The sequence below is a fragment of the Lichenostomus cassidix genome, chromosome 26 (genome assembly GCF_008360975.1).
Source record: "Lichenostomus cassidix isolate B80296 chromosome 26, HeHo_3.0, whole genome shotgun sequence".
Classification (NCBI taxonomy): Eukaryota; Metazoa; Chordata; class Aves; order Passeriformes; family Meliphagidae; genus Lichenostomus; species Lichenostomus cassidix.
In genome coordinates this window covers 3476229-3503755 of record NC_139506.1, presented here as the reverse complement: position 1 = coordinate 3503755, position 27527 = coordinate 3476229, and the positions used below count along the sequence as shown (strand labels likewise).

General features: G+C 51.9%; 1 protein-coding gene and 4 long non-coding RNA genes across 5 annotated transcripts; 3 read left to right on the top strand and 2 right to left on the bottom strand.

Annotated features, from left to right (window-relative positions):
* The first annotated feature begins 3501 nt into the window (after positions 1–3501).
* Positions 3502–4118, top strand: LOC146426997 (uncharacterized). The gene is made up of 2 exons (XR_014856579.1): positions 3502–3624; positions 4015–4118. It is a non-coding gene; the product is annotated as an uncharacterized LOC146426997 (long non-coding RNA).
* Positions 4119–4206: 88 nt separating this feature from the next.
* Positions 4207–6227, top strand: LOC146426996 (uncharacterized). Its single transcript, XR_014856608.1, has 3 exons — positions 4207–4341; positions 4805–4969; positions 5926–6227. It is a non-coding gene; the product is annotated as an uncharacterized LOC146426996 (long non-coding RNA).
* Positions 6228–8092: 1865 nt separating this feature from the next.
* On the bottom strand, positions 8093–13559 carry TSPO2 (translocator protein 2). The gene is made up of 4 exons (XM_085082974.1): positions 13422–13559; positions 11887–12087; positions 10999–11137; positions 8093–8718 (listed from the first exon to the last, which is right to left on the bottom strand). The coding sequence occupies exons 2-4, from the start codon at positions 12057–12059 to the stop codon at positions 8536–8538; spliced, it is 495 nt and encodes a 164-aa protein (XP_084939100.1). The 5' UTR covers positions 12060–12087; positions 13422–13559; the 3' UTR covers positions 8093–8535.
* A 10769-nt stretch (positions 13560–24328) lies between these two features.
* LOC146426994 (uncharacterized) lies at positions 24329–25753 on the top strand. Its single transcript, XR_014856586.1, has 2 exons — positions 24329–24985; positions 25238–25753. It is a non-coding gene; the product is annotated as an uncharacterized LOC146426994 (long non-coding RNA).
* Positions 24412–27508, bottom strand: LOC146426993 (uncharacterized). Its single transcript, XR_014856585.1, has 2 exons — positions 27237–27508; positions 24412–27184 (listed from the first exon to the last, which is right to left on the bottom strand). It is a non-coding gene; the product is annotated as an uncharacterized LOC146426993 (long non-coding RNA).
* Between the last annotated feature and the right edge of the window lie 19 nt (positions 27509–27527).

Genomic DNA, 27527 nt, shown 5'->3' with positions numbered 1-27527 from the left:
TCCAGCTCCCCTTTTAATTTCGAACCCAGTGACAACTGGGTGGGCGGGATGAGCCCATGGTTTTCCCTGATGGAAAACCCTGGAAGTGTGTATTTATCAAGGGTATTTATCAAGGGTATTTATCCCTCGGGGTGACAGGCGGCTGGCACAGAGCACCTCCCTGCTCCCCCTGCCCTGTCCCTCCTCTGCCACCAAATTCCAGCGCTGACCTTGAAGGAGCAGCTCAGCCTGCCTCGGGCAAGAGGGGAAAGGGTCGTGGCTGTTTTTCTGGAAAATCCCTGGATTTGGTGGGTTTGGCTTCGTGGATCACCTGGAGCATCAAAGCAGGAGATCTGTGGTTCCTCCCACGCTGCTCATCCAGGAAATCTCCTTGCTGGAGCTGTGAATCCAAACCAGAACCTTCTCCCAAATATTTAAAAGTCCAACTGGAATTCCCAGTGGGCAGCAGTGCTGCTTCTCCCATTGTTCTGTGGTTTTCCTCCCCGTTGTCTGAAATTCCATAAATTCCCTCTGCACTGGGATATATCTGGTTTAGAGGGATTTTCTGTCTCTTTTTCTCTTCCCTTCGGGATGATATGAAATTCTCCCAGCTTCTCACTCCAAATTTCACTCATTTGCAGTTTATATCAATCCCACCTGAGCTGAGTTTAATGAAAACCAGAGTGAGGTTTTTCCCAGGGACAAATCCTGGCCATGCCGTGGGGCAAAGGGAGTGGGAAATGTGTGGCTGTGCAGGATTTTGGAATCACAGCACATTGAAAGTCAAACCTCCAGTACTGTGGGCTCTGCACTTAGCTCAGAACCAGCAAACTTGGAGGAAATACAGAATATCCAGCTGTATTTGAGAGTATGAATGGAAAAACCTGCTCTTAGTTTGGGGAGGAGAAGAGGTATTCCATAAAAATCAGATTGTTGGAAATACCTCCTTTGAGGTATACATATATATATATAAATAAATAAATAAATAAATACATATAAATAAAATAACAGGAGCCTTTGTGATCCTGTTCAATTCAGCTCCTTAAAGCCCAAGGAGGAGTCTGCAGCACCACAGAGTGAAATCAATCCATGCTGTCAGGCAGCTCATTTATTACCACAGAAAATTAATAATCAATTATCACAGATAATTAATCCTGGCTGCTCTTCCCAGCCCCCTTGCCATCCTTCCTGTGCTGGATACCCTCTGGAGCTTTTCCTCAGCACCACCCTGGATGCAGTTTTTGGGGACAGAGCCCCCCTTGGATGGGTTGGTGTTTGGGTGGCGTTGTTAGGTGACAGAGCTGGAGCTCTGTGGTGACAACCCAACCGAGGATTTGACAAATTCCAAGACATCCTATCCATGGAACATAGATCCTCCACAGCGCAGGATTTTATTTATTTCTAAGCCTAAAATACTTTCCTGCAGGGCACGGAGGGTGTTCTGCCTCCTGCGTGGTGCCAACGCTCAAATTCCACCTGCCCTCTCACCCCTGACATTTCAGGAGCTGCTTTTGGGGTGGGAATCCTCTCCCACTGAGTGACAGCTCATTTCCTCCTAATCCCCATCTTTTCAAGCACCACCCCAGCCCCTCTGACCCTTTTGGCTTTATTTTTGGAAGCTCTTGGTGGCTGGGCTCCCACTTTTGCTGCTGCTTCAGCTTTGGCTGGCCCTGCCCTTCCCTCTCTAATCTAATCTGGGGAATGTGGCTCCCCCTGCTCCCAGCTGCTTCCCAGCTCCTTCTAGGGCAGTGCTTGGGACAGCAACTCGCTCCCCCCACTGCAGCCAAAAATATAAAAGGGCACCACGGAGCTGCTGGCTGGGAGCTGGGGCAGGGTTTGGGGGGTTTGTTGGGTGTTTGTGACCCCAGAAATGTCCCCAGGGCTCATGGAGTGGCGTTCAGGGGACCCCAAATTGTGCACCTGCTAGCCAGGATTTTTAGTGAGGTTTGTGTCCACCTGCCCCTGTCCACAGTGATTTAATATTTTAGCCAGTTGGCTCTGAATTTGTTCATGGAATCATTGAGGGTGGAAAATCCATCCAGGATCATCGAGGCTGAGCTGTGCCTGATGTCCACCCTGAGTGCCACCTCCAGGTGACACCTCCAGGGCTGAGCACTCCAAACCTCCCTGGGCAGCTCCTGACCATCCTTTCCATGGGGAAATTCCTGCTGCTGTCCAACCTGAGCCTCCCCTGGCCCAGCCTGAGGCTGTTCCCTCTCTCCTGTCCCTGTGCCCTGGGATCAGATCCCAAATTCCTCCTGGCAGGGAGTTTGCAGAGCCACAAGGGACACACAGGACAGGGCTGAGGGACAGCCTGTGCTGGGAGAAGCTTCCAGCCTTTGCTGATTTACAGATATTGAGGATATTACATCCATCCGAGTCCAGAGCAGCTTCTCCAACAACTTTAGGGCATCTCTGAGCACTCTGATGGCTTTTGTCCCCAAATGAAAGAGATCTCTGCTGTTTCCCCTGCCCTGTGCTCCCAGAGCTAACCTGGCTGTCCCCTTTCCCCACCACCACACTGCCCATGGCCACACGGGGGAAAAGCTGCTTTTCTGCCATTCTGGGGACTGAGGAACATTTTGGGAGAGATGTGAGAGTGAAACTCGAGCTGGGCTGGGTGAGTCAGAGCTCAGCCGTGCTCTCCATGCCGAGGGGACAGCTGGTGGCACTGACCAAACCTCTCCCTGGAGACATTGTCTGGCAGCCAACCCCTCCTGTAACTACGGGATGGATAAATAAATAAACACTGACAGCTCCTTTCCTTTCCTTTCCTTTCCTTTCCTTTCCTTTCCTTTCCTCTTTCCTCTCCTTTCCTCTCCTTTCCTCTCCTTTCCTCTCCTTTCCTCTCCTTTCCTCTCCTTTCCTCTCCTTTCCTCTTTCCTTCCCACCTCTCCCTCTCCTCCCACCTCAGGACCAAAACATCCCAAGGAAGATGGAAACCCTCAGGACTGACCTGGCAGTGCCCAAATCCTGCTGGCAGCTGCTCCAGCCGGGCTGACCAGGTGGGTGATGCTGATTTTCTCTACCTGCCTGATTTTCCCAGCCAGCCTTCCCTGGCTCTCCATCCCCAGCCTGGCACAGGAGGAGCTTGGCAGGCATTGCTGCCTCCCCAATTAATTCCCAGGCCAACTGGGAGTTCATGACAGCTCCAAGCAGGGCTGGAGTTCTTTTTTCCCCCAGAGTTGCTCCCAGGAAACTGCAGCAGGAGCTCCAACCCTGCTGCAGGAATTTCACCCCTTCCAAGGCCAGGAATTTCTGTCTGCAGGGCCTGGCAGGGTGGCAGTGTCACCTGCAAACAGGTGACAAACCCTGGCTGGCACCTCGCTGGATGCTGTGACAGCTCCAGACAGCAGAAAATCCATGGAAGCTCAGAGGGTTTGCTGGGAGAGCTGGGGAGTTCTGGGGTGAGGGAAGGGAAGGGAAGGGAAGGGAAGGGAAGGGAAGGGAAGGGAAGGGAAGGGAAGGGAAGGGAAGGGAAGTCACTGCTGGGTCTGATGGACACCATCAGTATAATGGGAAATTCCTGCTCCTGGAGAGCACAGCTGGAGTCTGGAGTGAGGAGCAGCACCAGAGAGGTGGCTCTGGGCTCCAGGAGCCATCAGGAGCCTCTTGTGATCCCAAGGGACCACAGCCCATCCCTGGGTAGGACATTGTCCCCATCCCAAGGGTTGGGGACATTCCACCTGAGCCTGGGCTGGACAAACACCAACTGGGATGGAGCTTGGAGAACCCTGGGACGGTGCCAGAGATGGGATGATCCTTAAGGTCCTTTCCATCCCAAATTATCCCTAATTCTGTGACTCCCTAATTCAGTGACTCCCTAATTCTGTGACTCCCTAATTCAGTGAGTCCCAGGCTGCTTTGGGGCTGCACTGCCCAGCCTGGGGAGAAACCCTGCAGCTGCCTTTGAAATGTCATTCGAGTTATTTTCATGCAAGGGGGGTTCAGTGAATCTGTTTAAACAGCAAATGCACCAAACGATGCTTTAAATATTAATCCAACAGGGTGTCTTGCTGAATTTAATTTCCCCAGTTGGTTTCAAGCTGCTCTGGATGGCACAGGGAGGAAGGTTTGCTATTTTTGCTGCCTGGGAGGAGAGGCAGGAGGCAAAGAAAAGCTCCTGCTGCACTTCCAGGTGGGCTGGGAGGAGGAGAAACTGGGAGGAAAAGAGGAATAAGGCAGCTGGAGAAATGGGGAAAATATAGGAAATATAGGGGAAAAAAATCCATTCATCTTAATTTCAGATTTTCCTCTGCCTGCAGGAAAAAAGTGGGAAGAGGAAATAATAGACCCAGTTTGTGAAAGCTGATCAAATATGCATTCATCTGTTTAATTGGGAATGTCATTAAAGAGTTGCAGGTATGAGCCAGGTCTAGAATCACTGATTTAAATGTGATTTTTATGATTCTCTCCCCTTTCCAAAAGGAGATAAAAGCTCTTTTAATCCCTCCTGGTCTCTCTGGAGGGTTTTTCCATCCTGAGGACAGGATGGGCTCAGCCTAAATCAGAATTAACTCCCCAAATCCAACCTACAACCTGGAGAAATAATTTATATTTGCTGTCCTTTGGCATCAGAGACTTTCTGGGAGACACTGAAGCTGTAAATAAGTGCAGTGAGAACACAGAAAAAAAAAGCCCTGAAGTGTTATAGGATTTCTTTTTTTAATTTTTTTAAGCAGCTTTTGATATCTCCAGTGCTGCTCCAGGGCTTTTTCCTGGAACTTTTCCTTGGGAAAACACAGGGCTGGGGAAAAGTGTCCTGAGCCAGGAGGAAAATAATGACACAAAATGACCAAATGTTATGAGGAATGACAAATTTCAGCTCACAGGGTTTGTTTTTCTGTCGTGTTGAGCACCCAGTTCTGTCCAAACTGGATCCAGGAGCATTCAGCATCTCCCGAAATCCAGATGGATGTGAGTCAGGGATGTCCCCAGGGCCAGGAATTGTCCCCATGAGCTGGGGGGGATGGGACAGAGGAACGGGGATGTCCCCAGGGGGATGTCCCTGCTGTCCCCAGGGGGATGTCCCTGCTGTCCCCAGGGCAATGTCCCTGCTGTCCCCAGGGGATGTCCCTGCTGTCCCCAAGGGTTTATCCCCAGGGGATGTCCCTGCTGTCCCCAAGGGTTTGTCCCCAGGGGATGTCCCTGCTGTCCCCAAAGGGATGTCCCTGCTGTCCCCAGGGGGATGTCCCTGCTGTCCCCAAGGGGATGTCCCTGCTGTCCCCAAGGGTTTGTCCCCAAGGCAATGTCCTTGCTGTCCCCAGGGCGATGTCCCTGCTGTCCCCAAAGGACTGTCCCTGCTGTCCCCAAGGGGATGTCCCTGCTGTCCCCAAGGGTTTGTCCCCAAGGCAATGTCCTTGCTGTCCCCAGGGCGATGTCCCTGCTGTCCCCAAAGGACTGTCCCTGCTGTCCCCAAGGGGATGTCCCTGTGTCCCATGTCCCTGCTGTCCCCAAGGGTTTGTCCCCAAGGCAATGTCCTTGCTGTCCCCAGGGCGATGTCCCTGCTGTCCCCAAAGGACTGTCCCTGCTGTCCCCAAGGGGATGTCCCTGCTGTCCCCAAGGGGATGTCCCTGCTGTCCCATGGGGAATGTCCCTGCTGTCCCCAAGGGGATGTCCCTGCTGTCCCCAAAGGGATGTCCCTGCTGTCCCCAAAGGGATGTCCCTGCTGTCCCCAAGGGGATGTCCCTGCTGTCCCCAGGGGATGTCCCTGCTGTCCCCAGGGGGATGTCCCTGCTGTCCCCAGGGGAATGTCCCTGCTGTCCCCATGGGGATGTCCCTGCTGTCCCATGGGGAATGTCCCTGCTGTCCCCAAGGGTTTGTCCCTGCTGTCCCCAAAGGACTGTCCCTGCTGTCCCCAAGGGTTTGTCCCTGCTGTCCTCATGGGGATGTCCCTGCTGTCCCCGGGGCAATGTCCCTGCTGTCCCCAAAGGACTGTCCCTGCAGTCCCCAAGGGGATGTCCCTGCTGTCCCCAAGGCAATGTCCCTGCTGTCCCCAAGGCAATGTCCCTGCTGTCGCCAAGGAGGACCTTGGGGGATCTTTAGCTTCCAAACCCCCCAGGAATAATCCAGGTTTGGATCTTTCCCAACCCCATTCCCTCAATCCCAGAAGCTTTCAGCAACCTCATCCCAAACCAGCACAGCCAGGAGAACTCGGATTGATTGGTTTATTCTCCAAAAACATAAAAATAAAATAAAAATAGTGGCTTGTTTTATTGGAAGCAAACACCATTTATGGTACAGCTGAGCTCTCTCCCTGGGGTACCCCAACCCCAAATAAATCCCAAATGAAATCCCAAATGAAATCCCAAATAAAATCCCAAATAAATTCCCAAATAAAATCCCAAAGAAAATCCCAAATAAATTCCCAAATAAATTCCCAAATAAAATCCCAAATACAACCCCAAATAAAACCCCAAATTCAGCCAGTGCCAGGAAGAAGCTCCACATTCCCCTTCCCATTATAATTTAATTTATTAAATTTATTTAAATATTATAATTTATAATATAATAAATATTATAAATTTATAAAAATAAATTTATTAAAACATTATAATTTAATTATAGCAATTAAAAATCATATAAATTCCCTCTGGAACCAGCAGAGCATCAATTCCTGTGCAAGGCCAGGCTAAAGGATGGAGCAGATTGTACTCCCTGTGGGATTCCATCCCATTCCTTCGGCAATTTGAACTTTTCCCCATTATTCAGGAAGGGAAATGGATGTTCCACTTGCACTGCACCTGCCAGGCTTTGTTGGGGTTTTTTTGCCAATTATAGAATTAATTATAACCTTCCAGGCAGTGGTTGACGAATTTTACAGGCTCTGGTGTGTCTGAACTTGGGAAAAAACCTCCCAAAATTTTTTTTTTTTTTTTTTTTCAAAGGCGCTGCTGGGAGTTTTTGTGTTCTGCTGAGGAATTTCCTCTCGTTTTCACGCTGATTGTTGCTCAATCTCCATCCAGCAGCAGAACAAGAATCATCCCTGCTGGCAGATGAGGAACTGAAGGGGTGAAACCCAAAACTAAGGCGATACAGGAATGTGAAGCAACAGCGTAAAGAGCGAAAAAAAAATAGAATTTTTTTTTTAAACGTTGAGGAGTTTTTGTAAAAAGTACAAAGTAATTTTTAAAAAATCGATTTATTGATTTATTTTTAAAAATGCCGAGTGATTTCTTTAAACAATACCAAGTAATTCATTTTAAAAAACCAAGTAATTTCTTCAAAAAAACCAAGTAATTTCTTCAAAAAATACCATGTAATTTAAAAAAAAATCGAGTAATTTCCTTAAAAAATACTGAGTAATCTCTTTAAAAAATACCAAGTAATTGGTTTAAAAAATACCAAGTAAGAAAAGAAAAATCAAGTATTTTCTTTAAAAGATACCAAGTAATTTAAAAAAACCCAAGTAATTTCTTTTTTAAAAATCAAGTAATTTCTTTTAAAAATTTCAAGTAATTTCTTAAAAAACCAAGTAATTAAAATCAAGCAATTTATTTAAAAAATACCAAGTAATTTCTTTTAAATATATAAAGTAATTAAAAAATCAAGTAATTTCTTTTAAAAAATACCAAGTAATTTTAAAAAAATCAAGTAATTTGTTTAAAAATACCAAGTAGTTTCTTTAAAAAATATCAAGTAATTAAAAATAAATCAAGTAATTTCTTTAAAAATTTTTGAGTAATTTCTTAAAAAAATTACCAAGTAATTAAAAAAAACTAAGTAATTTCTTTTAAAAATACCAAGTAATTTCTTTTAAAAATACCAAGTAATTTTAAAAAATCAGGTAATTTCTTTAAAAAATTCCAGTAATTTCTTTTAAAAATTACCAAGTAATTAAAAAACCCCAAGTAATTTGTTTAAAAAATACCAAGTAGTTCCTTTAAAAAATATCAAGTAATTTCCAAAAAAAAAACCAAGTATTTTTTTTTTAAAAATTGAGCAATTACTTTTAAAAAATCAAGTCCTTTCTTTAAAAAATACCAAGTAATTTTTAAAAAACCCAAGTAATTTCTTTTTTAAAAATCAAGTAATTTCTTTAAAAAACACAAGTAGTTTCTTTTAAAAATATCAAGTAATTAAAAAAACAAAATAAAATCAAGAAAGTTCTTAAAAAATGGGTTTTCACGACTGAAGGGCATTTTGGTTTGGTCCCAAAATTTGGGATTTGCCAGCTGTGTCACCAAGCTCTGCTCTGGGAGGGATGTGACAATGACCAGAGGTGACCACAATTCCCACCTGAATTGTGCCAAATTCCAGGATTTGACCATCATTGGGCTAAATTCTGGGATTTGGTGGCATTGAGGTCAAGGAAAAAAAAAAACCCCAAACCTGCTGGAGAAAACCCCACAGGGTCAGCCAGGCAAAATTCTTGGGGCAAAATTCTCTCAGAGCTGGGAGAAGGATGAGGATGAGGATGAGGATGAGGAGGATGAGGATGAGGATGAGGATGAGGAGGAGGAGGAGGATGAGGATGAGGATGAGGAGGAGGTGAGTCCCCAAATTCTTCCGTCGTGGTTCACCTCGGGATGGTTTAATCCCACAAAATTCCTTATTTTACTCATTTTTGCCCGGTTTCTGCTGGGGGTTGTCCTTCCAGATGCGGATGGTGAGGCAGGTGGCCATGGCCAGCCAGCCCAGGTAGGGCAGCAGCAGCAGAGCTGCCAGCCTGCTGACAGGGTACCAGGAGCACAGCGTGCCGATGGCCAGAGCGTCCAGGAACAGGATGTCCAGCACTGCCTGGGGAGAGAGGGAATGGGGGATAGAAGGTTGGGAATGGGGGGATTGGGGGCTGGGAATATGGGGATTCTGGTCTGGGAAACAAAACCAACACAACCACAAAAACACACCACCAAGGGGATAGCAGGCTGGGAATATGGTCATTCCAGGCTCAGGAACATGGAGATTCCAGTCTGGGAATGTGGTGATACCAGTCTGGGAATATGGGGATTCCATTCTGGGAATATGGGGATTCCAGCCTGGGAATGAGGGGATTGCAGCCTGGGAACATGGTCATTCCAGCCCGGGAACACAGGGATTCCAGCCTGGGAACAAACCACCCAACAACCACCAACAACCAGCCTGGAACATGTGGATTCTGATCTGGGAATATGGGGATTGCAGCCTGGGAATGGGGGGATTCCAGACCTGGGAACACAGTGATTCCAGGCTTAGGAAGACAGTCATTCCAGCCTGGGAATATGCGGATTGCAGGCTGGGAATGTGGGGATTCTGGTCTGGGAATGTGGGGTTTCCAGTCTGGGAACATGGGGATTGCAGACTGGGAACATGGTCATTCCAGGCTCAGGAACTCAGTCATTCCAGCCTGGGAATATGGGGATTGCAGCCTGGGAATGGGAGGATTCCAGGCTGGGAGTGAGGGGATAGCAGGCTGGGAATAGGGGGATTCTGGTCTGGGAATAGGGGGATTGCAGGCTGTGAATGAGGGGATTGCAGCCCACGAACACAGTGATTCCAGGTTTAGGAAGACAGTCATTCCAGCCTGGGAATGTGGGGATTGCAGCCTGGGAATATGGGGATTGTAGGCTGGGAATGTGGGGATTCTGATCTGGGAATGAGGGGATTGCAGCCTGGGAACATGGTCATTCCAGGCTCAGGAACATGGGGATTGCAGACTGGGAATATGGGGATTCCAGCCTGGGAACACAGGGATTCCAGCCTTAGGAAGACAGTCATTCCAGCCTGGGAATATGGGGATTGCAGGCTGGGAATATGGAGATTCTGGTCTGGGAATGAGGGAATTGCAGGCTGGGAACAAGGTCATTCTGATCAGGAACATGGGGATAGCAGGCTGGGAATGTGGGGATTGCAGCCCAGGAACACAGTGATTCCAGGTTTAGGAAGACGGTCATTCCAGCCTGGGAATATGGGGATTGCAGCCTGGGAATGGCGGGATAGCAGGCTGGGAATATGGGGATTCTGGTCTGGGAATATGGGGATTGCAGCCTCATTCCCAGACCTGGAACATGGTCATTCCAGGCTCAGGAACATGGGGATTCCAGTCTGGGAATGAGGGGATTCCACCCTGGGAATATGGGGATTGCAGCCCGGGAACGTGGGGATTCCAGCCTGGGAACACAGTGATTCCAGGCTCAGGAACTCAGTCATTCCAGCCTGGGAACACAAGGATTCCAGCCTGGGAACATGGGAATTCAGGCTGGGAATGAGGGGATAGCAGACTGGGAATATGGGGATTCTGGTCTGGGAATGTGGGGAATGTAGGCTGGGAATGAGGGGATTACAGGCTGGCAGTATGGGGATTGCAGCCCAGGAACACGGTGATGCCAGGCTTAGGAAGACAGTCATTTCAGCCTGGGAACATCATCATTCCAGACTGGGAATATGAGGATTCCAGCCTGGGAATACAGTCATTACAGCCTGGGAACATGGTGATTCCAGGCTTAAGAACACGGTGACTCCAGGCTGGGGAACACAGCACAGCCCTGCCCAGCACCACCAAACTTCCCTGTTCCATCTGGGGAGGTGGGGCAGGAATGCAGGATGTCCCACACTGGAGCAATCCCAAACCAGGACATTGTCCCTGGACTGGAATCAGCAAGATCTGAACGTGTCACACCAGCAGCCCAGACTAATTAATGTTCTTTTCTCTGCTCATTACCAAACCCCCTAATTAACCCCCTGTTGGTGGCGAGTGTCCCCTTGCTGATGACACCCCGCGGTGCCCGCTGGCCCAGCCCGGGTGTGGCCATGCCACAGTGCCACCCGATAAGCCCCTGGGGCTGCTCCCCTCCAGGGCTGTGACAACAGCGTTGTCACTCAGGGTGTGACCCCCAAAGCCCTTTATCTCCCAGCCAGGACCCTTAACTGGGGGCTGCAGCCCCGGCAGTGCCCAACCCCATCTCCCACCCACACCTCCCACCCAGCTGTGGAGGCTGCAGGGGGCTGATAGCATTGTCTGGCCTCAAACTCCCCCAACAGTGACAAAATCCTCCTCAGCACAGCTCCAAACCCCCCAAACCCGGCAGAGAAACCCCTTACCATGTTGAGGTTCCTGGCGCCGAAGAAGAAGGGTGGCCATGCCCAGTTCAGGGCCAGCTGTGCCCCATAGAGCCCCATGGGGACAATGGCCTTGTTGCTGCAGCCACCCAGGTCGTTCCACACGAGATAGGAGGCGTAGCTGTGAGGAGGGACAGTCAGTCACCTTAGCAGGGACACAGGGGCTCAGGTGGCAGTGTTTTCCAGCAGGGATTTTCAGGACAGAGGTGGTGGCACAGCTGGATCTGCTCTCTGAGCAGGGACAGGGCCAAGGGAACAGCTCAGGGGGGTTTGGGGTGGAGATCAGGGAAAGGTTGTTCACCAGAGGTGTTGGGCACTGAACAGGCTCCTCAGGGAATGGTGACATTCCCAAACCTGCCAGAGCTCCAGGATTGTTTGGACACCACTCCCAGGGATGCCCAGGGTGGCATTTTGGGGTGTCTCTGCATGGCCAGGGGCTGGACTGGATGATCCCCTTCCAGCTCAGGCTATTCCACAATTCCATTCCATGATTCCACATCCCTTGCTCCTCCCAAACCTCCCCTGTCCCCCCCGAGTGGCTGCTGTCCCCTGCCCAGTGCCACCACTGGCTGTGTCACCTCCCTGAGCTGTGTCCCCACCAGAGGCACTGCCAGCAGCGCCAGGCTCACCCCTGGCAGGCTCAGCACATCCCAAAACCCAGGGACAGCAGGATGGGGACAGCAGGATGGGGACAACAGGATGGGGACAGCAGGACGGGGACAGCAGGACGGGGACAGCAGGGTGGGGACAGCAGGATGGGGACAGCAGGGTGGGGACAGCAGGGTGGGGACAGCAGGATGGGGACAGCAGGATGGGGACAGCAGGGTGGGGACAGCAGGGTGGGGACAGCAGGACGGGGACAGCACTCACCCCATGCCCGTGTAGAGCACCGTCCAGGCCACAGGGAACATTTTGCGGGGTGGGCACCAGGAGGGTTTTTTCAGCTTCTCATACCACGCTGAGATTTCCTTCCTGTTGAGGAACCAGCCAAGGAAACCTCCGACGTGGGGCAGGACGGTGAAGCCCACGGTGTAAGCCCACATCCTCCCTCAAAGTCGCTTTTTTCCTGCTCTGAGTTAAAAAAAAAGAGAGAGAAAATCACTTTTAAAGGACGTTTTTTCCCCTATTTGCATCTTCTAGTTGTATATTCCACTTCAGTCCATATTCCACTTCAGCCCCTAAGGCAGATGGGAAAGACTGAATGAATATTGAATAAATATTGAATAAATATTGAATCGTGTTCAGCCCTCTCTGCCCCTCTCTGAAATGGGGATTATTCCTGTTGGGGACTTTTTCCTCCCTGATTTTCCCACTCTTTCCCAGCTCCCTGCAATATTCCTGCGAGGCTGGAGGATTCTGAGGAGTGAGGGATGCAGGAGTTGCCCCTGAGGTACCTCCTGGAGCTGCTCCCCCTCCTCTGCCTCCCCGGGGATGAAAACCCAAACTCCATTCATGATTTTTCACAGTGGATTTCTATTTTAATTCCCATTTTCAAAGAGGTTTGTGACAAAAAAATCCTTCCTTGGAGCAGCTTGAGGTGTTCCAGGATCCCAGAGCAGAGGGGTGAGCTGAGGGTCAAATTCAGAGGAGATTCTGAATTTCTTCATGGACTTCCTTTTGTACAAAATCGAGTGAAATTTGCTTTAACAGTTCCACAATTCCCCCCACAAAGCAGGTAACACCAGGACACATCCAGAATTCAGCGTCTGTCCCACATTTCCCCCTACAGAGCTCTGAACCTGCCACTCTCCTGTCCTCCCCAAATCCCCCTTCCCTCTGGATCCATCACGGAATTCAGCCCCAATTAGCATTCGGCTAATTGCCGCGCAGCAGTCACCAGTTCTGTGCTGTCAGCAGGAGCACGAAATGCACCTGGGAAAGTTTGGGATTTAGGAATGCAGGAGGAGCGGAGTGGGATGGAGAAATCCCTCCGCCGGGGAAATGTCCTGCAGCTCGGAGCTGCCCGGAGAAACAGGGAGTAGGGGAGAGGAGTGTCCTGAAGCGGCTCTGCTTGGGATTGCAGTTCGCAATTAACACTCAGCTAATTGTTAATGTTGTCGCCACCCCGCAGCGTGTTTGGGAATGCGGAGGGAGTCAATTCCCACCTCGGCACGGAGCAAACACCCCAGAGAGCACCTCGAGACAACAATTCCTTCACCTGACAGCTCACGGCACTCCTAAAGTATCCACAGAATCAGGAAACAGCTGAAAACTGAGAAAAATCCTGACTTAGTTCTGCTTTAAACTGAATTCTGCTTCCTCCCCACGCCGCAGGGACAGAATATGGGAAAAGCGGATTTTCCCCAATCCCTTTACAGCTGCAGAGGTGAAGGAGGGCTGAAAACTCCCCAGAAAACTGATGTAAAATCTAATTTTTACATCCCTCGCAGCTGCCCGAGCCTTACCTGGGTCAGTGGCTCGCTCCGCCTGGCCGAGGGAAGGGCTGCGACATGCAGGACCCGCCTGTCACCTCCGCCCGCGGTCCCCGAGTGCCGCAGCTGGCAGAGGGTTTTACCCAAAAAACCCCAAAGTGCGGCTGGGGTGGGGCTGCAACTGATTAACCGGGGAGCTGGAGCGATCGCCGGGAATTTCGGGTGCTGGAGACCAGGGAGGATCGATGGGAATTTGGGGTGATGAAGACCAGGGAGGATCAATGGAAATTTGGGGTGGTTGAGCCCAGAACACAAACACAAACAAACACCAACAACCAAAAACGACAAACGCTGAGAATTTGGGGTGCTGCAGCCCAGGGACAATCGCTGGGAATTTGGGGTGGTTGAGCTCGGGGAGGATAACAGTGAATTTGGAGTGGTGGAATCTGGGGAAAATCGCTGGGAGTTTGGGGTGGTGGAGCCTCGGGAGGATCGATGGGAATTTGGGGTGGTTGAGCTCGGGAACAATCGCTGGGAATTTGGTGTAGCCCGGGGACAATCCCCAAGAATTTGGGGTTGTGGAGCCCAGGGACAATCAGTGGGAATTTGGGGTGTTGGAGCTTGGGGACAATCCCCAGGAATTTGGGGTTGTGGAGCCCAGGGACAATCAGTGGGAATTTGGGGTGTTGGAGCCTGGGGACAATCCCCAAGAATTTGGGGTTGTGGAGCCCGGGGGCAATCGCCGGGAATTTGGTGGAGCCTGGGGATAATCGCCTGGAGTTTGGGGTGCTGGAACACAGCAAGGCCAGGATATATAGGATATCCCTGTCACACTCACAGGGTGTCCCTATGATACTCATGGAGTGTCCCTGTCACACTTATGGGGTGTCCCTGCCACACTCACAGGGTGTCCCTGAAAACTCACGGGGTGTCCCTGTCACATTTATGGGGTGTCCCTGTCACTTTCACAGGGTGTTCCTGTCACACTCATGGAGTGACCCAGCCACACTCAGGGGTGTCCCTGCCACACTCACAGGGTGTTCCTGTCGTGTTCACAGGGTGTCCCTGCAACACTCATGGATGTCCCTGTCACATTCATAGGATGTCCCTGCTGCACATGCAGGATGTCACTGTCACATTCACAGGGTGTCCCTGCCACACTTCTGGGGTGTCCCTGACATGTCCACAGGGTGTCCCTGACAACGTATGGGGTGCCCCAGCCACACTCACGGGGTGTCACTGTCACATTTATGGGATATCTCTGTCACATCCGCAGGGTGTCCCTGTCACACTCATGGGGTGTCACTGTCACACTCATGGGGTGTCACTGTCACTTTCACAAGGTGTCCCTGCCATGCCCATGGATGTCCCTGTCACACTCATGGGGTGCCTTTGTCACATTTATGGGATATCTCTGTCACATCCACAGAGTGTCACTGCCACACTCACACGGTGTCCCTGTCACACTTATGGGGTGTCCCTGTCACATCCATACAGCATCTCTGCCACACTCATGGTGTGCCCCATCACACTCATGGGGTGTCCCTGTCACATTTATGGGGTATCTCTGTCACATCCAAAGAGTGCCACTGCCACACTCACAGGGTGTCCCTGTCACATTCGTAGGGTGTCCCTGCCATGCTCACAGTGTGCCCCTGCCACACTCATGGGGTGTCCCTGTCACATTTATGGGACATCTCTGTCACATCCACAGAGTGTCACTGCCACACTCACAGGGTATCCCTGTCACACTCATAGGATGTCCCTGTCACACTCACCGGGTGTCCCTGCCATGCTCACAGTGTGCCCCTTCCACACTCACAGGGTGTCCCTGTCACATTCATAGGGTGTCCCTGCCATGCTCACAGTGTGCCCCTGCCACACTCACAGGGTGTCCTTGTCACATTCATAACGTCTCCCTGTCATATTTATGGGGTGTCCCTGTCACATTTATGGGTTGTCCTGCCCCACTCCCAGCCTGTCCCATCCCCCCTGTCCCCAGGCCCTCATTAACACCCCATAATTACCCAGGTCCCTCCAGAGGCCACCTGTGCCCAGCCCTTTGGCAGAACTCCCCTGGCACGTCAAACGGAGCTGCTCCGCGGGCGTGTGAAACGGCACAGGGCAAAGCCAGGAATCAATTTCCATTAGGGAGCTGTCTGCCAGGGCCGGGAAAATGAAACACTAATTCCCAGCAGTTCTGGGTCATTACCTGGATTTCATGGAGCCAGGAGCAGGGCTGCCTCCTCACACGCTGGGATTTTGCTGCTGCAACAGCAGCCAGGAAAAGCTCCTCTTTCCCTGGGTTCCCATGGAAATTATTTTTTTCGTGGGAGGAGAAAGAAAAAGGGGATAAAAAAATTAGATTTTCAGCTGGGCTGAAGGCTGCCCTGCCATGGGTTGGCGCAGAGGAATTCCCACTTCCAGTGACAGATGCAGCACTCATTAATCACCCCCCAGCCACCTGCAGCTCCTCCCAGAGCCTGTTGCTATTTGCGACTGGAAATTCGTGTCCTGGAATGGTGCAGCTCCTAAAGCAGCCCGAATGGTTTCCATCGGAGTCAGCCTGCTGCAGAGCTCAGCCCCTGCTGCCTCCACAGCCCCTGCTGCCTCCACAGCCCCTGGCTGCTCTGGCAAAAAAAGCACAAAATCTGACCATTTCCAGCTGCTGGTTTTCCTCCCCCTGGGCACAAACCCGATGGCACAGTTGCTGGGTGGCTTGGCAGGCAGTGGCCAGGCTGGTTTGGAATTTAATGTGGAGTTGAGGGTAAAATCCTGAGGATCTGGTGGATCTGTGATGCTGGGAATGCTGCTGGTGATGGGGAATAGCGAATGGGGAGAGGAATAGGGCAAAGAAAGGGATCAGGGAGTCACAGAATGGTTTGGGTGGGAAGGGACCTTAATATCAGCCAGTGCCACCTCCTGTCATGGGCAGGGACACTGCCACCATCCCAGGGTGCTCCAGCCTGGCCTTGGACACCTCCAGGGATCCAGGGACAGCCCCAGCTCCTCTGGGCACCCTGTGCCAGGCTCTCCCCACCCTCCCAGCCAGCAATTCCTTCCTGATTTATCCACGTGAACACCTGAGGTGCATGGAAATTTAGGATGCCATGTCACAGATGTGTCCCAGCAGGGTCCCCTCCCCTGCTGGCTGTGAGGATGTGGGACCTGGCTGGCCTGGAGCTGGGAAAAGCCTCTCTTGCAGTGTTTATTGGGTGGTGATGGAGCTGAAATTTGGCAGGAGACAGCGAGAGGGAGGCGGGAAGAGCAGGATCAGGTTTGGGAAGTGCCTTTGGTGGCACCAGCAGTGCTGGTGGCACAATTCCATCCTGAAGGACTCGTGTGGTGCCCCTGAGCTCCTTCCTGCACGTGCTGGAGCTGGGAATAGTCCTGGAACTCTCTGGAAATTTTCCTCCAGCACAGCCCTGCCTCTCCCTGTTCCCAGGATTTACACCTCAATATTTCTGCCTTGGACCATCCCACAGTGCTCCAAGCTGAGCTGAGGCTCTGCAGTGGAGCCATGTCCATCCCAGGGCTCAGGAAAGAGCAGGATCAGGTTTGGGAAGTGCCTTTGGTGGCACCAGCAGCGCTGGGGACACAATTCCATCCTGAAGGACTCGTATGGTGCCCCTGAGCTCCTTTCTGCACGTGCTGGAGGATGAAACAGCCCTGGAACCCTCTGGAAATCTTCCTCCAGCACAGCCATGCCTTTCCCTCATTCCCAGGATTTACACCTCGATATTTCTGCCTTGGATCATCCCACAGGAATCAGGGCTCAGAAAAGAGCGGGATCAGATTTGGGAAGAGCATTTGGTGGCACCAGCAGTGCTGGATTTATCTGTGGCACAACTGACACCCCGAGGGACATCCTTGGTGCCCCTGAGCTCCTTCCTGCACGTGTTGGAGCTGGGAATAGTCCTGGAAATCTCTGGAAATCTTCCCCAGCACAGCCCTGCCTCTCCCTCATTCCCAGGATTTACACCTCAATATTTCACCTTTGGCTCATCCCACAGTGGCCCAAGCCGAGCCGAGGGTGACCCACGTCCATCGCAGGGCTCAGGAAAGAGCAGGACCAGGTTTGGGAAGAGCCTTTGGTGGCACCAGCAGTGCTGGGGACACAATTCCATCCACAGACACCCCGAGGTGTGTCCTGGGCACATGCTGAAGCAGGGAACAGCCCTGGAAACCTCTGGAAAAATCTTCCCCAGCACAGCCCTGCCTTTCCCTTGCTCCCAGGATTTACACCTCAATATTTCACCTTTGGATCATCCCACAGTGCCCCAAGCCGAGCCGAGGGTGCCCCACGTCCATCCCAGCGCTCGGGACAGTCAGAATTTGGGATCCCCGGCTGTGCTGCATCCCTGCAGAGCGCGGCACACGCCGAGCCGCGTTACACAACTCTGTTTGTTTTCCTCTCCTTAGCAACCCCAGCACGTTGTCCCCGGAGCTGCCGGCTCCATGCAAGATTAATTGCTCAAATAGAAAGGCCCCGTTAACCTGAATGTATTATTGAAAAGCAGCATATTTCAATCCGCCCTAGATGTGGAAATAGAGATGCCGGGTCAGCTCCCGGCGTAAATCTGCAGAGCTCCTGGAAGGCGGCGGAGCTTCCCTGATTTACATCGGCAATAAAGGCGGCCGGGATGAGCTGCCGGGGTGGGGACGCGCCTGGATGCCACCAAGGACGTGGCAGGGGACAGGCAGGACCCTCGTGGGCAGCGCGGTGAGCTGCCAGCCCAGCCACTGCGGCACGAAACATTTCCTTGTGCTGCATTAAGAAAACAAACCCAAAAAACCCGAAACAAAAACCCCAAAGCGCCACCCTACTTTTATTTTTAATTTTTAAAAATGTGTTTAAATACTTTTCTGGTGATGCTGACATGAAAATCCTGGATGATACGAAGTCATACAGGAGTTTCCAGCTGGTTTTTTTCCACGTGGGCTGAGGTGGGTCTGAGCTGGAGCCCCCAACCTTTGAAATGGATATGGATGGAGCAGAGAGTTGGATTTCCACCTTCTCCCCGCTAGAGGGGATTTTGGAACCGTTTGGGATGAAATTCCCGGTTTTGGTGTTTTCTGAAACCCTGCCTGGGGGACAGAGGGGATCGGGGTGGGCAGGGGATGGAGGGGGATGGAAAGGGGGAACGGAAAAGGAAAAGGGGGAGATGGAAAAAAGCAGGATGGAAAAAGAGGGATGGAAAGGGGGATAGAAAATGGGGGATGGAAAAGGGGGAGGGATGGGAGGGATTGTAAGGAGTTGAAGGGGGATGTAATCAGCTGGCAAGGGCTGAGAAAGGGGCTGGAAGGGGAAAAGGGGACAGGAGGGACTGGAGGGGACAGAAAGGGACAGAAAGGGCCTGGAGGAAACTGGAGGAGGCTGGAAAGGGACAGTAAGGGGACAGAAAGGGACAGAAAAGGGCTGTCAGGAGCTGCAAAGGGCTGTCAGGAGCTGCCCGCTGTGATAACGCCGGCCGGGTTTCGCCCTTATCAGGGGAGGAGTTGCCTCTCCGGAGCGAAAGGAATAAATTCCAACTGCCGCAGCTCCTCACCTTCCCCGCGGTCAGGAGGACTCAGGAGGGCACACCCAGGAGGGCACAGCCAGGAGGGGACAGCCAGGAGGGGACAGCCAGCCGGGCACAGCCAGGAGGGCACAGCCAGGAGGGCACAGCCAGCCGGGCACAGCCAGCCGGGCACTGCCAGGAGGGCACTGCCAGCGGGGCACAGCCAGGAGGGCACAGCCAGGAGGGCACAGCCAGCCGGGCACAGCCAGCCGGGCACAGCCAGCCGGGCACTCCTGCAGCTTAACAAATTAACACCGAGCACTGAGCCGCGTTAATGAAGCGCACCGCCCAGCCCAGCACGGGTGGGATGAGAAATATTTGGCTCTCAGCTCCCCTGGCCAGTAATTCCAGTCCCCCGGGAGCCCCGGGGGGAAGCTGGGGCAGGGACAGACCCCTGCCAGTGCTTTCTAGCCTCTTCCAACCTCTTCCAGCCCCTCCAGGCCACTGCCAAGCTCTTCCAATCCCTTCCAGCCCTCATCCAACGCCTTTCCAGCCCTTTCCAGTCCCTCCCAGTCCCCTCCAGCCTCTCCAGTCCCCTTCCACCCACTCCAGCCCCTTTCAGCCTCTTCCAACCCCTTCCAGTTTCATCCAGCCCATTCCAGTCCTCTCCATTTCTCTCCAATTCTTTCCAGTCCCCTTCCAGCCCCTTCCATTCCCTTCCAGCCCCTTTCAGCCTCTTCCATCCTCTCCCAACTCTTTCCAACCCCTTCCCAACCCCTCCCAGTCCCTGCCAGTCCCATCCACTCCCCTCTAGCCTCTTCCAACCCTTTCCAGTCTCCTCTAGTCCCTTCCAGCCCCTTTCAGCCTCTTCCAGTCCCTTCCATTCCTCTCCATTTCTCTCCAATTCCTTCCAGTCCCTGCTAGCCTCTTCCAAACCCTTTCAGCCCATTCCAGTCCCTTCCAACCCCTTCAAATCCCTTCCAGTCCCATCCAGTCTCCTCCAGTCCCTTCCAGTCCCTTTCAGCCTCTTCCATCCTCTCCCAACTCTTTCCAACCCCTTCCATCTTCCTCCAACCCCTTCCAGTCTCTTCCAACCCCTGCCAGCCTCTTCCAACTCTTTCCAATCCCCTTCCAGCCCCTTCCAATCCCTTTCCAATCCCTTTCCAGTCCCTTCCAGTCCCTTCCTGTCCCTTCCAGTCCCTTTCCAGTCCCTTCCAGTCCCTTCCAGCCCCGCTGTCCTGGCCACAGCAGGGTGGCACCGCCAGGACAGTCGCAGAGGACTCAGCCCTGCCCCGGGGTTAAGAAAAGCAGGAAAAAATCCCAAATTCCCCGGCAGGGGATGGAGCAGAGCAGCTCCGGGTGTCGCCAGGACTCGGCAGCTCCGGTGTCATTGACACCCGCGGGGTCGGGGTCGGAGGGAGCCCCAATAAAAAACTGTCCCCAAAGGGCTTCCAAAGGAGCATTTCAAGGTCTCCCTGCGCTGGGAGTTAATTGGGAAAAGCTGTTGTGGCTCCAAGCATTTCACTCGAGTTCCTTTTCATGTGCTGATGTGTCCGAAATTGCACCGGGAGGCATTTCCAGCCGGGAAAGGCTCTGGAGAACAGCTTCGGTGCCCAGCAAGTGTGAAATTTTGGGATCTGATGGGAAATATTCCTGGGAAATGGGAAATATCCAGGGGAGCTGGGCGGAAACACAGAACTTCGGGACTCAGAGCTGGGATTGCTGCAGCTGAAGGGAAAACTTTGGGGTTTTTCTCTGTCCGAACTGGGAAAGCTGGAAAAGCATCAAACTGGAGAATTCTGGGAAATTGCATTTAATGCACAGCTCAGCCCGAGGCTGGAGTGGCTGAGAAACTTGAGATGTTTCTGTTGTTCTGTTCATGGAAATGCCCGTTTTGCTGGGAGAGCAAACTTCCTTCCTGCCTGCTCATTTTTAATGATAAATATTTTTTAAAATATAAATGAAATATAAAATAATAAATATCTAATTTATATTTTTAATAAAAAACAAAAATATAAATGAAATCTAAAATAGAAATATTTTTAATATAAATATAAAAAATAAATAAGTATTTTTGTTGAGAAGCGTGGAACTGTCAAGAACAATCAAACCAACGCTGGGAGAGGGTTTTCTCTGGAGAAACAGCACAAGGGATTTGTGTTTTCTCCCAGTCCAGGCAGGGATGGGAAGTGAAAAGGCGAAGATGTGAGCATTTCCCAGGGTGGGGATGGTGTTGGGAGAGCAGACATGGAGCTGCTGGGGATCCCTGGGCTCATTCCAGCCTGGATCCATCCCTGTCACACCGGAATTGTCCTGCAATGAGCTCCTCTCCCTCCCACTGACAGATTTATCCCCAGGGCATTTCATCTCCAGGGCATTTCATCTCCAGGGGATTTCATCTTCAGGGGTTTCTCCTCCTGGATTTTCCCACAGCGATTCCCAGAGCTGCTCAGGCCAAGTCAGGGAAGGAAAGATCGAGGAGAAACCTCTGCATCTCCGGCTGGCAGCTCGGAGGGTGGAAAAAACCACTGGAATTGCTGGAATCTGTTCTCAGAGGATGCCCTGAAGGTTCTGCTGCTTCCAGAGGGGATGATCCCAATCCTGGACAATCCTAGGATGGTGTTTTTCCCGCTGATCCCAATTCTGGACAATCCCAGGATCATTTTTTCCCCTGATCCCAATCCTGGACAATCCCAGGATGGTGTTTTTCCCCTGATCCCAATTCTGGACAATCCCAGGATCATTTTTTCCCCTGATCCCAATCCTGGACAATCCCAGGATGGTGTTTTCCCCAAGGTTCTCCAGTTCTCCTGTGTCCTGCAGGAAATCCCAGGGGGAATCCCAGATTTTGGGGGCAGGAATGGTGCATGGGATGGATGGAGAAAGGAGAGAAAAAGGAGAGAAAAAGGAGAGAAAAAGGAGAGAAAAAGGAGAGAAAAAGGAGAGAAAAAAGGAAAGGAAAGGAAAGGAAAGGAAAGGAAAGGAAAGGAAAGGAAAGGAAAGGAAAGGAAAGGAAAGGAAAGGAAAGGAAAGGAAAGGAGGAAAGGAAAGGAAAGGAAAGGAAAGGAAAGGAAAGGAAAGGAAAGGAAAGGAAAGGAAAGGAAAGGAAAGGAAAGGAAAGGAAAGGAAAGGAAACCTGGGGATAGAGGGAATCCTGCTAAGGGATCCCAGCCAGGCTTTGGGGATTCCAGGCCAGTGAGGGAAATGTGCCTGGCAGGGAAGGATTCAGTTTGAAAAAGGGAAATGATAAAAACAAGAGTTCTCCCAGCTCCTGCCTGCTCTCATTCACTTCATATCCTGGAAATAACCTAGGAAAAGCTTTATTCCCACAAAACTCAGGTGTTCTGGAGTTTGAAAAAGCTTTATTCCCATGAAACGGGGATTTTGGGGTTTGAAAAAGCTTTATTCCCTCAAGACTCATGGGGTTTGGGGTTTGAAAAATCTTTATTCCCATGAAACTTGGGGTCTCGCGATTTGAAAAATCTTTGTTCCCACAAAATTCAGGTGTTCTGGAGTTCGAAAAAGCTTTATTCCCATGAAACTTGGGGATTTTTTAGTTTGAAAAAGCTTTATTCCCACAAAACTCGGGGTTTTGGGTGTGTGACCCACTTTGAGAGGCACTTGGCTCCAATTCCAGCCCTCGATCTAGGTTGCCTCCCCACCCTGGGCTCTGCTTTGGGGTCAATCCCACCCCAATGGCCGAAGGCAAACACTGCACTGATGCTGTGGCCTTAATTATTTTTGTGGTGATTTAATTAGGATGCTGATCTGGGCTTGGGGCAGGACACAAAGTGGATTAGGGGAGCAGATCCTCCTTAATTAGGGCTTTTTCTCTCTCACCCTTCGCCCTCCCAGAGGCATCTCCAGTTCCTGGGAATCCTCTGGAATTCTGGTGCTGAGATCCCAACCTGGCGCTGCTGGGGGAGTTTATTTCTAGGGCTTGGGGTAAATATTTATTTGGATTCCTCTCCTTAATCTGCTCCTGGCAGGTTTTGTGGAAATCCTGAGCCTCCTGCTCGTCCTGCAGCAATTTATATCCCAAAGCTCCCTCTGCCCTCTCCTCCCGGAGCTCCAAACGCATTCCCAGGGATTAATCCTGCTCTGAACTGGCACATCCTGGCCTCAGCCCCTCCCGGCCAGCCCGGCAGGAATCCTGTCCTCTCCGTGTCCCTCCTGCTCCTGGCAGCCCGAAATCCTGGCCAGGACCCCTGGGGTGGTGGCACGGGGATGGACGGGATGGCTGTGGGGACAGGAGGGGACAGCAGGGCTGTGGGGTCAGCACGGAGTGGGGACAGCTGGGCTGGGGACAGCAGAGTCACCCTGACAGCCCACAGGGACCCCAAATGGTGTCACAGCTCCCAGCCAGGCCCCGGGGTGGCACAGGGTGGCACAGGGTGGCTCAGGGTGGCTCAGGGTGGCTCAGGGTGGCACAGGGTGGCACAGGGTGGCATAGAGTGACACAGGGTGGCTCAGGGTGGCACAGGGTGACACAGGGAAGGTGTTCTGTGTCTGCAGGAGGCATGGATCAAACTCTTGGTCCCTGCAGGGTGTCCTCACACCCTGAGCCCCACCGGGAGCTTCACCCCAGCCCCAAAACCCCCCAGAGTGGGGCTCTCCATCCCCAAAATCTTCCCTTTTCCATCCCCAAAATCTTCCCTTTTCCATCCCCAAAATCTTCCCTTTTCCATCCCCAAAATCATCCCTCTCCATCCCAGAAATCCTTCTCTCTCCATCCCAGCAATCCTCCCCTCTCCATCCCCAAAATCTTCCCTCTTCCATCCCCCCAGAACTCCTTTCTTCCACTCCCACACTCTCCCCTGTCCATCCCAAAAATCTCCCTTTCCATCCCCACATTCTCCCCTCTCCCACCCCCACAATTCCCCCCTCCATCCCCACAACCTTTCCCTCTCCATCCCCAAAATCCTCCTTCTTCCATCCCCACAATTTCCCCTTTCCATCCTCAAAATTCCCCTCTCCATCCCCACATCCTCCCTTCTTCCATCCCCATAAATTCCCCTGTCCATCCCAAAAATCTCCCTCTCCATCCCCACGTTCTCCCCTCTTCCATCCCCAAAATCTCCCCTCTCCATCCCAGTAATCTTCTCCTCTCCATCCCCAAAAGCTTCCTTCTTCCATCCCCACATTCTCCCCTCTCCATCCCAAAAATCTCTCCCCTTCTATCCCCACAATCTCCCCTTTTCCATCCCCATTAATTCCCTTGTCCATCCCCACAACTTCCCCTCTCCATCCCCACATCCTTCCCCCTCCATCCCAACAATTTTCCCTCTCCATCCTAAAAACCTTCCCCTCTCCATCCTGCAGCCTCTCCAGGGAACTCTCAGCTCCTCAGGGACGAAGCTGCAGCAGCAGCAGATTTCTCTCCCTCTGGAAAAGAAAAACCTCAAGGAGACCTGGAATCCCAAAAATGAAGGAGGCAGCTGAGGCTGGAGAGCTGTGCAGATTCATGGAGCAAAGAATTCTGGAAGCTTCTGGAAAAAAAATCCCTCCACACAGCCAGGAGGTGAGTTTGCACTCCTTGTACCATTTTTATTTTGACATAGATATATATTTATATATATATATATATATTACATAATTTAAAAGACAGGCTATTCGTTAAAAGAAATGTTTTTGGTTGGTTTTTTTTTTTCTCCAAGCCAAAGCCACCCCATGTCCCAAAGGATCATCTCCATGCTCCTAGTGGGACAATTCATGGATTTTCTCTCCTCCCCTGCTGGCAAAACAAGGACTGTGGTGCTGTGCCACCCCTCCAGAGCCACTGCAAAGTGTCCCTGTCCCCCTCCTGGGGGGCTGAGAGGGGACATTGTGCACCTGGACACCTGGAGCAAGGAGCAGAGGTGACAGGGACAGCGTGGATTTGGTGTCACACCATCCCAGGGAGATGCCACCAGCCCTGAGTACATCCTGGGGTACCTGGGTGGGACATGGGGAAGGGCTGGAGAGGTGACTGTGACCCCAAAAAGCTGGGACAGATCCCTCCATCCAGGAGGGAAGAGCTGGGAGAGGCTGGGATTGAAAACCACCCTCAGCTCGGCTCGATTGGAGCAAAAATAGGCACAGGAAGAGTCAAATTTGGTACCAGAGGAGCCAAAATAGGCACAGGAAGAGTCAAATTTGGTACCAGAGGAGTCAAATTTGGTACCAGAGGAACCAAAATAGGCACCAAAGGAGTCAAATTTGGTACCAGAGGAGCCAAAATAGGCACCAAAGGAGTCAAATTTGGTACCAGAGGAGCCAAAATAGGCACCAAAGGAGTCAAATTTGGTACCAGAGGAGCCAAAATAGGCACAGGAAGAGTCAAATTTGGTACCAGAGGAGCCAAAATAGGCACCAGAGGAGTCAAAAAGCCCCTTTGGAGCTCTCAGCCCACTTCCCCACACCATCCCAGCCTCCTGGGTGAATTCCTCCTGCTGGAGCAGGAATTAATTCCCTGGCTCTCCATGCCCTGAATTCCCTCCTGGGCACCAGGAAATGTCCCCAAATCCCTTCTCCTCCCCCGGTGTGGAGCTGTGGCCATCACACCTCTCCCACAGTCCCATTCCAAGCTTTTTTTCCACCCAGGAAGACTGGGAGAAGTGAGGCTAGAGGGGTGAGAGGCACTGAAATCCTGAGAGAATCCTCCCTCAGCAAATCCCCTGAGCAAACGGAGAAAAAGTGGCATTTTTCCTATGAACAGCACCAGTTTGAAAAGTTCTCTCTCCTGCTGCCCTGCAGTTCGCTAAGGCTCGATCCTTTCCCATAAATCTAAAAAAAAAAAAAATATTATTTATGGCCTCCCAGCTGCATTTTGGGTTGCGAGGGGAAATTTCAGCTGGGAAAGGAGAATAAATGAGAATAAACGAGCAGCAAAAGCTTTCCCTGATCTGTTAGAGTTCCAGGGGAGTGGCTGAAGTCGTGAAAAAAAGAAGTTTTTATTTTTTTCCAAGGAAAAAGTCCTGCTGGAGACACCACCCCAGCAGAGAACCGGTGATGATTTGCCAGTCAAGTGACAGAAAAGGGAAATAACGATTGTGGTTTGTCACCATCGTGGCCAAAAGGCTCCATCTGGTGGTGTCTGAACCCAAAAAAAGAGCTGGGGAGCTGCGGATCGTACTGGTTAAACTGGTGCACGGCAGGGAAAGGGTGCTGAACGGCAGGAAATCCCAAATTGGGAGAAGGGGATGGGAATTTTGGGTGGATAAAGGGGGGAAAAAGGGGCTCAGGTGAGCCACGAAACCTGAGCTGTGCTGCCCTGAACGAGGCAAACATCCGAGCAGAAGTGGGGAAAATGCAGCAAATATTGCAGATATTTCCATGCCTTTCTCTAAGCGTTCCCAGCAGGGAAAAGAGATCCTTCTGGGGTGAAACGACAAGCTCAAAAACAGGCTAAAAAGTTTGTTTTTCTGTTAAAAAAAGAGGGCAGGGAGGGGAGAAATGTGGGTGTTCAGCAATTCAAGCTGGGCTGGGAGAAGAGGGAGGAGTTCTTCACCCTGAGCTCGGGCAGGAGAGGGAAGAAGCAGCCGAAATGCCCTGGTTTGCCAAAAAATCGGGAAGGTTTGGGATGGGAGAGAGGAGTTTGTTCCTCTCCTTGTCCCAAAAGCACTCAAGCATTGCTAGGAACACAACCAGGGCGAGGCACTGCCTGGGGATGGAGCTGCTCCTGGGATGGGCTGAGGATCCAGTGATCCCAGTAAGAGCTGGGGAGGCTAACTGGGAGGCGCTGGGACACAACTGGTGGGTGGGAGGAGGACAGGGACACTGGCTGTCCCCAGCAGGAGGACAGAGACACTGCCTGTCCCCAGCAGGAGGAGGACAAGGACACTGGCTGTCCCCAGCAGGAGGGACAGGGACCTTGCCTGTCCCCAGCAGGAGGGACAGGGACACTGCCTGTCCCCAGCAGGAAGAGGACAAGGACCCTGCCTGTCCCCAGCAGGAGGAGGACAGGGACCCTGCCTGTCCCCAGCAGGAGGAGGACAAGGACCCTGCCTGTCCCCAGCACCAAGCCCCTGCAGGTGTTTAGTGTTTGGGGAGCTGCTGGTGCTCCCCAGCCGTGCCAGCTCAGAGCCCTGAGCCCCCAGGAGCTGCAGGAAGCACCAGCCAGGAGGGTTTCCCTGGCAAAGGGTGGGATTTGGGGAAGGCTCAGGTTCTGGGGTCGGGAGCAGCCCGGCTGGGTTTGTCCTTGCTGGGATCTCCAGCTGGAGCAGCCAGGGTGGGATCAGCCCTCTGACACGGGGTGGGGCTGTCGGGGATGGGGAGGGGGCTCTGCACCTGCCTGGGGGACACAGGGGACAACACCTGCACAGACACACAGGGGACAACACCAGCACAGACACACAGGGGACAATACCGGCACAGACACACAGGGGACAACACCTGCACAGACACTGCCACCATGGCTTTGGCACAGCCCTCTGCTCCTCCGGGGACATGGGGGTCCTGGAGATGTCCTATCCTGGAGCTATCCCATCCTGGAAATAGCCTATCCTAGAGATATCCCATCCTGGAGATATCCCATCCTAGAGATGTCTCATCCTGGAGATGCCTCATCTCACAGATATCCCATCCCAGAGATATCCCATCCCAGATATAAACCATCTTATAGATATCCAATCCCAGAAATATCCAATCCCAGAGATAT